At 42.4% G+C, this 12,600-nt stretch overlaps 1 protein-coding gene across 2 annotated transcripts in view; it reads left to right on the top strand.

The window, feature by feature from the left end:
• The window catches only part of CARM1 (coactivator associated arginine methyltransferase 1), a 57,468-nt gene that overhangs the window by 20,541 nt on the left and 24,327 nt on the right, over positions 1 to 12,600 (top strand). For both annotated transcript variants that reach the window (XM_069083050.1, XM_069083049.1), the window contains exons 2-4: positions 8,472 to 8,597; positions 9,203 to 9,309; positions 10,269 to 10,373. In XM_069083050.1, the coding sequence (XP_068939151.1) occupies positions 8,472 to 8,597; positions 9,203 to 9,309; positions 10,269 to 10,373 (338 nt within the window). The remainder of the gene's footprint in view (positions 1 to 8,471; positions 8,598 to 9,202; positions 9,310 to 10,268; positions 10,374 to 12,600) is intronic.

The raw sequence follows: 12,600 nt of genomic DNA, 5'->3' as shown, positions 1-12,600 counted from the left end.
ATCTAAACATAGCTCCCCTATCTTGTACTTGGGAGGTTTATTTTTTTTAACCTAAGTATAAGCCTACTTTTTTTCTTTTTCTAGTCGGTAGACTATTTTGAATCCTAACTTGGTCATCTATGCCAACCATCTCTTCTAGCTTCATCTTTTAACAAAGTTAATAAAGTCTTATCATCCATAAAATGATTATGTTGACCTTTAAAGTCCCTTCCAGCTCCAAGTCTCTGATCTCTGCCTTTAAATAGTTGATAAAAATGTTAAACAGAACAGATCCTTAGGGCCACACTTTGGAAACCTCCTTTCCAAAATGATGTGAAATCATGATGAGCTCAGCTTCTTGGGTTTGCCCAGCCAGTTTCAAATCCTCTTGTGTCTAACACCTGGACAACTTTTCCACAAGAGCAGCTTGAAAGACTGTCAGATGCTTCACTAAGATCTGCCTTCACTACTGATGTGGTGATGACTGAACACATTCTGGGTCCAGTAGGGAGACCTCCTCTTGGCTTTGCATGTAGTTCTTTTAGAACTTTTAGAAGGTGGGGGAACATTTTAAAGATATGTTCAGACCAGGAGTTCTTAACCTCAAGTCCATGGTCTAGTTTTTAAAAGTTTTATTGTATAATCACATTTCAATATAAATGGTTTCCTTTGTAATCCCATGTATTTTATTTTATGCATTTAAAAGCATTCTGAGAAGGGATCCATAGTCCCCACACACACACACATACTTAATAGCATTTTATTTTTTCCAATTACATGTAAAGGTAGTTTTTAGCATTCACTTTTATATGATTTTGAGTTCCAAGTTTTTTTCTCCCTTTCTCTCCTCTCCCCTCCCCAAGACAGCATGCAGTTTGATAGAGGCTATACATGTACAATCATATTAAACATATCTCCACATTAGTCATGTTGTGAAAGAAGAATTAGAACAAAAGGAAAAAAAAACATGAGAAAGAAAAAAGAGAAAAAATCTGTATTCAGACTCCATAGTTCTTTCTCTGGATACAGATAGCATTTTCCATTATAAGTGTTCTGGAATTGGCTTAGATCATTGTGTTGCTGAGAAGAGCTAGTCTATAAAAGTTGGTCATCACACAGTGTTACTGTTACTGTATACAATGTTCTGCTGGTTCTGCTCTCTTCACTCAGCATCAGTTTGTGTAAGTTTTTCCAGGTGCTACTGAAATCTTCCTGTTCATCATTTCTTATAGAACAATAGTATTCCATTACATTTATATACCACAAATTGTTTGGCCATTTCCCCAGTTGATGGGCATTCCTTCAATTTTTAATTCTTTGTCATCACAAAAAGAGCTTTTATAAATATATTTGTACATGTAGGTCCTTTTCCCTTTTTTTATGAAGGGGACCATGGTCTTTACCAGGGGTCTAGGACATACACACAAAAAGGTTAAGAACTCATAGTTTAAACCATTCACATTTCATTATTGACTAATATAATACCTATGACCACTTTTGCTATTTTTTGAGGTTCTGATGAAAAAATAATCAGAACTATTTACAAACTAGCATCCTGTTTACTAACACATCCTGGATGATTTCTTGAAGTCAGGAATTTCTGTAGAAAAAAAAGTTTACCCTATAATAATATGTTGATCTCATTTTACTCTTTAATTATGCTAGAAATCTGAATTCTTAGTCAATCCTGAAATAGAAATCTGCCTTTTAAAATAGTGGATTTAATGCTAAGAGGGTGTAAAACCTGGCAGGGCCTTTGGTGCATCTGCTCAGGATACAGAAGCCCTCCTGCTTCTAAACTATTGATGCTCTTTGTCTTTAGGATGCAACTCTTCTGGCAAACAGGGCTAAGTGAGCCTTAGAAACTGGGATAGGAACTTTGCCTTTGGAGGATGCTACCAAATAGCAGATCTGCCCAGTGGTTTAAAGTTAGTTCTCTCTGCTAGGGGCAGGTTTTTTGCTCTTTTAGCCCTTTGCATCATACAGTGTGGGTTTATCAGGGCAAGGGCAACTACAGTTTAATTTGTAGAATGCCCAGCCTAGCACCATATATACAGGTTCTGACAGAAGCTTTTCTTTCCCCTTTGTCTTCCTTAGCTGGGGGGGGGGGGGGAGATGGGGGGAAGGGGGATAGGCAGCCAGGAGCTTCTAGAGTACCTCCTAGCCCCTTGGCTGTCATTGTCCCAGGGGCTCAGAAAGATGAATAGCGGTGTAAGAACAGTATTTCTTTGGCCAGAACGGTTTTAGCCTGGGCTTAGGCAAGGCCAAGGATTCTGAGCCACCAGGAGCCTCCCTCTTTGTAGACACTTGGGATTGTAACAGAAATTATTCCAGTTCAGCTCTGTGATCTCTGGTTCCCACCCTGTCCCATCCCTTGAAGAGATTGCCCAAGTTTCAGGAAGTCTGTGTCTTGGCACAAGGATAAGGGTTCCTGAATTCACATTGTCCCTGGCAGGTGGTGCCTCATCTGGGGTGCTGTTAGTACTATGGTACCTTGTGCTATTTGCAAAGAGCCCTTAAATTACAGGGTGGGGTAAATTCTTTGTGCTGGGGGAAGGGTCAGAATCGAAGATAGAGCTCATGACTAGAGGATGAGAAGCAGGTTTGGTTCCCCAAGCCTCATAAAAGTACCTCTAATGCAGTGCCCAGTGTCAAGGTCTCACTGCTCCCATCCCCCAGTGAAGTGCCAGAATGTAGCATTGGTGAATGACCCCTCTCCTTCCCTGCATATCCTCTCCTAGCTCTCAGCATTAGCCCCTTCTGGGTAACATTGACTTTCGAGGACAGTTATTAAGTCTTCTTGTCTGCAGGTGTAAAAGAACTGGCTGAGTGGGACATCAGAAAAGAACTTTTTGTAAGGAAAAAAGTGCAGTATATCAAAGGAGGAGAAACTACTCAGTTACAAACAGTTGAATGATTAGCTAAGCAGTAGCAGAGGGTGTCATCCAGAGGTGATAACAATGTACAAGACTGCTGTTTTGCTTCTCTTTTAAAATAAAAGCAAAACTCACCAACCTTCATACACTGTGTTAGCCTGACGTTCATGTTGCTCAGTCTTCTTAACATATTTTGTTCATTCCTTGGATGGCCCAGTTAGAAAAGTTTAGAGAACATGGAAGAGATTTCAGAGGAAAGGAACAAATGCTCCCAAATGTTGGGAAAGGATACCTGAAGAAGTGGTATAGGAAAGAAAATTCCTTCTCCTGGAAAAGAGAAGGCTGGAGGCAACTGAATTCAGTTTTATTAAAGAAAGCCCTTCTCTGAGTCTTTGTTCCCTCTCTTTATTAATGATAGAACCAAAAGGATTTAATTGTAACACAAGAAATTCAAATTTGGAATTTAATCCCTGTATAGAGTGAAAGGTTCTGTCCAAGATTTCTGATGGAACTGCTTTTTCCTGATACTTTTTAAATAGGAAGGACAATTTGAGATGTTCCAATACAGATATAACTAGAAGCAGGGAGAGGCCCTGATGTTCTCTTAAACTTCCTTCTGATTCTAGGAGTCTGGAATTCTTTCCTTTTCTCCACCTTATAAAGATACCAGGAGGGTATGGGGTTAACACCAGATCTGCTAGTACTTGAATGATCGTTTTTCTCCAAGGTAGAGAACCAAATGAATCCAAATAAGAAGGCCCGCTTCTTCTTAAGAATCCAGCCTCAGACACTTGACACACTTACTAGCCATGTGACTTTGGGCAAGTCACTTAACCCCAATTGCCCTGCAAAAAAAAAAAAAGAATGAGGACCCTTTGTGAGTCCCCGCTAAACAAGCAGTATCTTGAGCTGAGCCAGGAGGTGACCTGGCTCTCAGGCAATAGTAGAGAAAGGATGAGACACCACTATTTAATGGCACTATGACCTTAGACAAGTCACTTCCTCTTTTCACAGTCCCCTCTTCTCTCAAATGAGGAGGCTGAACTGGAGTTACTAAAGGCTCTGGCGGTTCAGCTTTTGTCAAAGACCTGACTTTTTAATGACTTTGGGGAAAGGTTCATCTTTCTTTTCTCTTTTTTTCCCTGGTTGGGGAATATTTTCTTCTGGAAGGTGACAGCTTGATTTTCTTCCCTTCTAATAGGAATCATTCTTCATATTTGGACGAACTTTTTTTCCTCTAAGTCTGTGGAGAGAAATAGCTTTAATTCTATTTTGTATGGTGGCTGTAGTATTTTTCCTGCTAGAAAGATGTGTGGAGATGGTTAGAATAGGCAGCTCTTCTTTCCTTCATCCTTCTCCCACCCATCTGGCAAGTATTGCTTCTTCTCAGAAAAAATAAGTTCACAGAAGAACATTTCACTTTAATAATTTGCTTTAAAGTCAGATGCTTCCCTTAGACCATTTTCAGGTATTCCTGTGGACCCTACTCTTTGCTCTATTGCAACCTATCTCAGGGTGTGGAAGATGAAAAAGATGTGGAAAGAAACATCACATTAATTCCTCTTTGGCCTTCAGTTTTGATGGCAGTGCAGCGTAGTAGAGGGCACACTGGATTTATAATCAGAAGCGTCTGGCCTTTCAAGTTTTGGCTTCAACACTGATTTAACTCTGTGATTCTGGAAGGGAAGAAGGGAATTTATTAAGTTCTTACTACATGCAAATCCCAGTGCTGAGCATAGGAATGGAAAAGCTAATCACTCAGCTAGCTGTCTGGGTCTCAATGTCTTGACCTGTGAAGTGGCCCAGCCTGTGGTCTTCCCTTTACCATTTTTCCACAAAGGAATAGAGTTCTTGCTCTTCAGACTTGGTGCTCCAGGTTGCTGACGGAGTTTGGGATGGACAAGAACAGTAGGCTGTGTGTGATCTCTGTGGGCAGCGTCACTGAGGGGAGCTGTGTAATCCATGGGGACAGCTTGGTTTTGAAAGAAATATGAAAGACTTGGCTCAACAGATGGGGCATTTTTCTCATCACCTGTCAGAATGCAGTTTGGCTATTCCTTGTTAAACAGGCCCCCTCACTCCTTACTCCCAGCACTCCTCCACGCCGTGGTCAAAAGTCTGAAATGGAGTGTTTCTACCTCAGGAATTCCTTTTGGTCCCACATGCTTGTTAAGCAGCCTCCTCCTGTGCCAGCCGGGGACCCAAGCTCATGTACAAGAACTGTGCAGACACGTTTGTGGCAGGGGCTAGGGTCCTGTTTTCAGCGAGGCTTGGCATTGTGCTTTCCACACCATATCAAGACCTTCTTTAGAACCTGCAGACCTGTTTTTATATTGAAGTACCAGAACTCGTGTTTGACTGGTTGGGTAACATAGCTACTTTGGTAGAGTAGCATGGTTAGCATCCCCTGGGGGAAATGGGAGGAGGGACAGATGAAATACAGAGCAGTCTGTATTAAGTGAAACAGCTCAGCCCTTTGAATTTTTCCTCCAGAGTGACTCTGCACCAGGCCTTCCTTACCTCCTGCCAGGTTTTTGTAGTAATGCTGAACTCACCTTTGATCATGATTTGGAGCTACAGAGGCGCCAATGGAGATCATCTGGTTCCACATCCTTTTTTAATATTTGTTAGTTGTCTGGCCTCAAGTCTTTGATGTGTCTGAACCTTAGTTTTTCTCCTTTAAACTGAGGATAATCATCTTTTCTACCTCAGATCAATTGACGTTATGTATGACATGAAGTACAGAATTTTAAAACTTCCCTAAGACTTTTGGGATGCCCTTTATGTGAAAGTGTTTCAAAAATCATAAAATATTCTACAGATGGAAGGTATAGGCCTCTAATGTCATTCATTGGTTCTGTGAACACAGGGTATTAGGACATACAATGTTACAGGGACCATTAGTTTTGTTGGAACAATGTTATGTGTTGGCCATCAGTCTTATGATGCTACAGTAGGTTTTTGTTTTGTTACACAGTTTTGTGACTTTGCAGTGGGGCTTGGTTATAATGTAATGATGCTTTTCCTATTCAAGTAGCCTTTATTAAGTGCCTTCTATGTACCAGGCCACATCCTAGGGAGGAGGGAGGAGCTTACATTCTATTGAGAAGGGCATTGGTTGGGACAGTGACATTTGGGTCTGGCATTCAAAACCCTCTCCAGTCCAGCCTACTTAGAAACTAGGTAAATGTATGGCTTGGGTATTAGAAATAGGGAGATTTTCAGGTTAACACTCAGTCCCTGATCATCCTGGTACCTCAAGTATTTGTCAGTTAATTGATAAACATTTGTTAAGCACATGCTACATGCCAGGCACTGTGCTGAGTGCTGTTTACTGTATCTTTTAGTTATGGAAGTGAGCATAACTGGAACCCTGAGTAAAGCTAACTCTCCTGGACCCCTGGTTTTCTTTTCCATAGAAAACTTAGATTTTCACGATAATGCTGTTATTATGAAATAATGTGGTACATGTGGTCATTGTTGGGCCAGAATATCGGCTGAAGGCCGGAGTGCATACCCAAGACTAGCAGGGCTGGCATGACTGAAGAGCCAGGGGGGCTTCCCCTGCTATTGCCAAGAGCACCACAATTATCACCATATGGAGACCTTCGATTTTGTAATAACATATTATAAAAAATCATAAATTTATAAAAAAAATTATAAAAATAACATTGGTTATTACATTGTTTTTCCTCGTGTTCTGGGGTGTTTTGGTACAATTTGATACCAGGTAACTACTACTGTAAGGATAAACTGGAATGCAGTGGAAGGAAAGGATCCTGGAGTTTTGTAGGACTGTAGCAGTAGCATAAAAGTGATCAGTCAGCCATGCTTGTCACCTTTGTTTGGGCAAGATTAAGTAATCATCCTTGAGCAAGTTTCTTTTTGTTTGTTTGTTTTTTGCTTTTAGGAGGGGAGAAGATGAGGCAATTGGGGTTAAGTGACTTGCCCAAGGTCACACAGCTAGGAAGTGTATCAAGTGTCTGAGGTCACATTTGAACTCAGGTCCTCCTGACTCCAGGTCTGATGCTCTATGTGCAAGTTTCTTTAGCCTGAAATAAAGTATTATCATTCACAGCCAGCTGTGGGTGTGATGCTGATGGACTGGCATCTTAATCCCTTTGAATACTGACCTAGGAAGGAAAGGACATGACTCAGGCTATTTTACCAAAGGACTTGGAAGGCATCTAGTAGATAAAACTCTGAACTTGGAGTCAGGCAGACCTGGGTTCAAATCTAGCCTCACTTACTAGCTTTGTGTCCTTAAGCAAATCATTTAACTTCTGTCTGCCTCAGTTTCCTCATCTGTAAAACAGAGGTAGTAAACATATACCTCCCAGGGTTGTTATGAGGATCAGTTGAGATATTTGTAAAGCGCTTGCAAACCTTAAAGCGTTATGTAAATGCTAACTATTATGCTTATTCTCTTGATTTGACTGGTATAAACTATGCTCTGCTACCTCCACAGCCTTTTGTCCCACAGTTGGGTGATAGAGTTGCCTCCCCTCACCTAAGACTGGCTTTCGATAACACCATCTGCTTTGAACTTCCCCCTTTTAGGGGCTCTGCTGATGCGGAGTAGCTCTCTGGTCCTATCCCCTTGGAAGAGGCCTGGCATATTGGCTTTCCTGGTTTGGGATCAGGTGTGTGAGGAAGAATCTTGAATCCTCAGAGTCACTGGCTACTTTTCAAAGCTGGGAACAGGGTCCCACTAGCTGAAAAGGTTTGGGAAGCTCAGTAGTAGTGATGATGAAAATCTTGTCTTTGGTCCAGACCTATTTACCTTATGTGAGGAACTCCAGGTGTGAAATACTCCTCCCAGAGATGCTGATTGGGGGCCCATCTATAACTTGTAGTCTCTGAGAATTTCCTAGGGGCACTGAGTGATTAAGAGATTTGCCCAGGGTCGCACCGCCAGTATGTGGCAGAGGTGGGTCTTGCAACAAGAAAGTCATGGGTTCCAGACTGGCCTTCTCTGCATTATGCCACACTGTACTCTACTTGCTACAGTGAATATCTGTGACTCTGTGCACCAGCTTCCTAATGCACCATGAACCCATGGATACACTTTGCCCACAGTCATCGATTTAGCTTTGTAGTTAGGCTATAAAGGACAAGCAGCTCTCCCACCATTCTCATTATTTAGGTGAGGATGTTAAAACACAAAGGCTTCGCAGTGAACAAAGTATAAGATCTTCATTTCCAGTATGATTGCTCCGGACACTTCACTTGACACAGTGAGAATAAAGCACAGCGCTCTCTGATGGTCAGTTGAGCATCTGCTCTGCTTGGCCCAGTGGGTGAAAGAAGCACTGTGGATTATACCAAAGAAATACCAGGGATTTACCATTGGCTAGGTCCCTAACAGCCTAGGTGAGAAATAGGACACCACACATAAAACAGATCCTCAGAAACAGAAAGTAGGAGCTAAAATGTGTGTAATAGCAGCCAGTGCTGTGTGAGTCAGGGCATGCATTTGTAAGGAGCTGCAGCTTGAGATAGGCCTTCCATGATGGGCAGGAAGAGGAAGGAGGGGCTGCTGATGCTGAGGGCAAGAACCCTCAGGCTGCCAGCCCTTACTGAGGAGCTAAGCTACTGTCTTCTCTTTCTTTCCAGATGAAGATGTTTGTGTGTTTAAGTGCTCCGTGTCCAGAGAAACAGAATGCAGTCGAGTGGGAAAGCAGTCCTTCATCATCACCCTGGGATGTAACAGCGTCCTCATACAGTTTGCAACACCCAATGGTAGGTCCCTGGCTGTCTACCCCCAGGAAGGGCCTAAGCTGAGACAGGAGCAATCCCTTTGCAAACCTTTGCTTCAGTTCTTTATTTAATATAGAGAGATGAGCAAAGCCCTCTCCCTCTTATCTCCGTGTTCTAGGTCCTTCTTTCCCCTTCTTTGTTTCTAGTGTCTCACCTTGAAAGCCCTTGACTTCTGGACTTGTACAGAATGGATCCCCATAGACTTCCACTCTCAAAGAGAACCATTTGTCTTTCTCCATCTGAATTCTGTTAAATTTTTTGCTAAATACCTCTCATTTTTCTAAGAAAGAAGAATCGAATGAATGCTTAAGTATATCTGGGTTCTCATATATGTAGAATTATGAAGATTTTGCCTTCAAATCATATTTGTGGATGTCAAAACTTTTTTATTCTATAGCCAAGAATTTTCCAAAATCTAATGGATATTTTCTTTTTTCATGACCAGTGGTCTACCAGAAGGTTTTTTTTCCTTTCCACTGCCAGGAACCTATCCATGGATTGGTCCTTTAACATGCTGTTGCCACTTTCATGCATTGCCATTTCCCCCATGTGACCTCTTTTCTACATTAAGTTTTTGCTTCTTTCAGATTTCTGTTCATTCTATAATATTCTGAAAACCTGTCGAGGTCACAACTTAGAGCGCTCCGTCTTCAGTGAGCGGACAGAAGAATCCTCTGCTGTGCAGTACTTCCAGGTGTGTTTTCCACCTGGCAGGATCTTCCTGGGGCCTCCAAAGGGAGGGCCCAGGTGTAGATGCTTCTTAGGAAGGTGGAAAAGGTCTGCTCAGTTGAAACTGGACCACGATTGAGGGTAGTCATTTAGGGGCTGGCTGTCTCTGTGTTATCTCTCCCTGCCCCCTGCAGGAATCCTTGATAGGTATTTGGTTCTCCTGAGCATTTGGTTTCCTTCTATCACAAAGCTCTCCCTGTGAGTTATGATAGTTTTATGTTTAGTAGCAAAACTTTCAGAAGCTGATATGCTTAGTCCCAGCATCTCTAAAACTGAAAACTATCCTGTCTGTTTACTAATCAGTGTTGCAGTAAGATCTTTAGTCTCAGATTCAGGGTTCTCTAATTTATAGTCATAATCCCATATAATTACCCAGTTTTCTTTTGCAGTTCTCAGGTTCTCTAAGAACAGAACCCATATTATGATAGATCTGTTTTCTTTTAGAAAGTTTACTGGCTCCTAATAGAAACTAGGCCTTGGGGAATTTAGAAAAGGGAGTGTTTTCTAATGCCAGGATCTATAGTTGTATTCCTCCAGTGTGCTTGCCAGCCTCCTGACTTCAGAGGTATATTGCTTTTCCCTTCCCTTTCTCTTATGGTTTGGGATATGTTAGAGGCTCCCAATCCAGGCCCTGATGAGATCCAGTTAGATTTAGCCGTGGAGAACAGTAAATAGAGCAGTCTGACCACCTTGTTTGTTAACAGGGATGGTTCAGCCTTGGCCCCCAGCATGACTTTCTGAGAAGTGATGCCCATGCTCCCTCAACCCTGGGCATGTTCCCATTGCTGAGCTCCTTCCATGGTTTGTTGGGGAGGAAGCAGGGGGTCTGAATGGGGATGGCTGCGGTTGGTTGGGTTGGTTTTCAGTGTTGAGGCTGGCCGTGTGGAGATTCTCTGTTCACATGCTCTGTCTTGTGTGTTGTAGTTCTATGGCTACCTGTCACAGCAGCAGAACATGATGCAGGATTATGTACGAACGGGCACATACCAGAGGGCCATCCTGCAGAACCATAGCGATTTCAAGGACAAGGTGAGAAATTCACTCTTGGGAACAGCCTGAGTTTAGCTCTGTAACAAAACCTGAAATCAGCTGACCGCTGGTGTTAAGGGCCAGGTAGGCAGGCCCAGCTGAGTTTCTCTATGAAACCAGAAGGAAAGGATGGAGTGGGGAGAGTGCTCAGGCAGGGAGGAAGAGTGAGAAAGTTACTTCAGAAAGCTCCTTCCATCTTTCACTCTCTGAGTCTCAGCTACCGGGAGCTCCCCCCTCCTTCATCCCCACCCCAGACCATCCGTGCTGACTTGTTTTCAAATATCTTTGTGACACCAGCATGAGCTCCACAGAAGCCTCCCTGGGGTCTGCTCCTTGTGCTGTTTGTGTTGACACTATGTGTCTGGCTTAAAACAAACAGCTGATGTTTGAACCCTCCCATCCTTTTCTGCCCACTGTGTCAGGCTCTTTACATTCCCCGTGCCTACCACTGACGCTCTCTTGTACTTTTCTTTGAGGTGATACTAATGCTGAACCTTGATTTTGCCATGTGACTTATGAACAAGGATTTTCACTGGTGAGAGGCCCTGGCTCTCTGTGGCTAAGTTAATTATGAGGAATGCCACTGATTTGATCTTTACTTATATTTGATGGTATGTCCAATGGAGCAACTCATGGGATATACTTAGTTGTTGTTCATGAAAGACCATATTGTTTCCCAGCAGCTGCAAGATTCATCACCTTCCCTTAGACAAGTACTTTTCAAGTATGTGTAAGGAATCTGGACAATGGGATCCAGCCAGTTTGCTTTAGGAATGCTCCTGTGTTCTTGGTTGGGGTCACAGGCTTATCATTAATACATTAGTCTCTGCCACATGCAAGGCACAAGCTAGGCAGTTCTTCTAAGTTCTAAACCTAAGTCTAAACTGACTTTTCTTCTGGAGGGAAAAAAGCAATATCATATCTTTACCATGTCCTAGAGAGGTAGCTCTGGGTGTATATCAGATCATGAAGGGCATTAGAAAAAGCCCTATCTGAGGGGCATCTGCCAGCCTGGGACTGATGTTCTGTCCCCGAACCCTCCAGCAATGGGTCAGATGTCAGGGCATTACTTTCTTATTTGTTATCTATTTCAGTAGATCACATCATTGGAGGCTTTGACCTTCTTGCTTTTCTCTTTCGCTTTCCCTTTCCCTTTTCTTTTCCCTTCCCCCTTCCTCCTTCCCTTTTTATCTTCCTCCTTTCCCCATTCTCAGAGGCTACAGGTCTGTTTCTGGGTTTTGTAACTATTTTCAGGCCTGGGTATTACTCAGGACCCTGGACGCATGGGTACAGGTGACCCCAGCTCTTTGTTAAGGACATTTTTCCTTGTAACCCCTGAGGCATCAGGAGGCTGAATACCACTTTCCTGAAGCTGACAAAGAAGAGAAACCCCTAACTCATGGGTAGCTATTCTGTAGGATCCTTTCTCTTTGTGGTATGAAATTGCATATGCTTTTCTCTAGAACCTTTTATATTAACTTTTTGCTGAAAATCCAATAAGAAGGCAATAAAAAACCAAAACCAACCCAAAACCCCACAATCTCAGCATTGGAAGTGGCCTTCAAGGTCACCTTAGTAGAACCTATATCTGAACAGAAATTCTCCCTACAAAAAATGAGGTAGCTCCTGCTTGAAGCCTTCCATTGGCCCTTTTGTCCATATGGACAGCAAGAATCTGACTGTGCTACTTCTTGTCACTGCTCCTAGTTCTGTACTTTGAGGCTAGAAAAAGTTGAATGTCCCTTCTCCAGGATAATCTTTAAAGTACATGAAGATAGGGTGGGTTCTATTTTCTGTGGTCCCTCCCCACATTTCCTACCCCATTCTTTTCTATCTCAGCTAAATAGGTTTCCAAATACCCCACCTTTCTACTTGCCCTTCTTGGTATGTACTGCAATTTGTCTTCATGCTTCCCTAAAACATGGTACCTAGAACCAAACACAATTTCTAGACGTCCAACCAGGACAGAATACATTTAGATTGGAACCTCCCTTGTTCTGGAAGATATGCATCTGTAAGAGCAGCCTGAAGATCTCCAGTCCTGTTGTTAAAATTTAGAGGCAGCATCTGCAAGATGAAATTTCTGTCTAGGAACACTTGAGAGAATTTGACAATTGAGATGAGCTCTTCAGGAAAAACTTCAACTATTTTATTAAGTACCACCTGTCCCGATGGAGAGAATTAAGATTAATGATATCATAGGTTTTCTTTTCTTTTTTTTTTTTTT

This window comes from Petaurus breviceps, unplaced genomic scaffold (genome assembly GCF_028583685.1).
Source record: "Petaurus breviceps papuanus isolate PSGF00001 unplaced genomic scaffold, PetGlider_PUasm1.0 172, whole genome shotgun sequence".
NCBI classification, from domain to species: domain Eukaryota; kingdom Metazoa; phylum Chordata; class Mammalia; order Diprotodontia; family Petauridae; genus Petaurus; species Petaurus breviceps.
The sequence above is the reverse complement of the archived record's forward strand: the minus strand, read 5'-3'. Positions and strand labels throughout refer to the sequence as shown.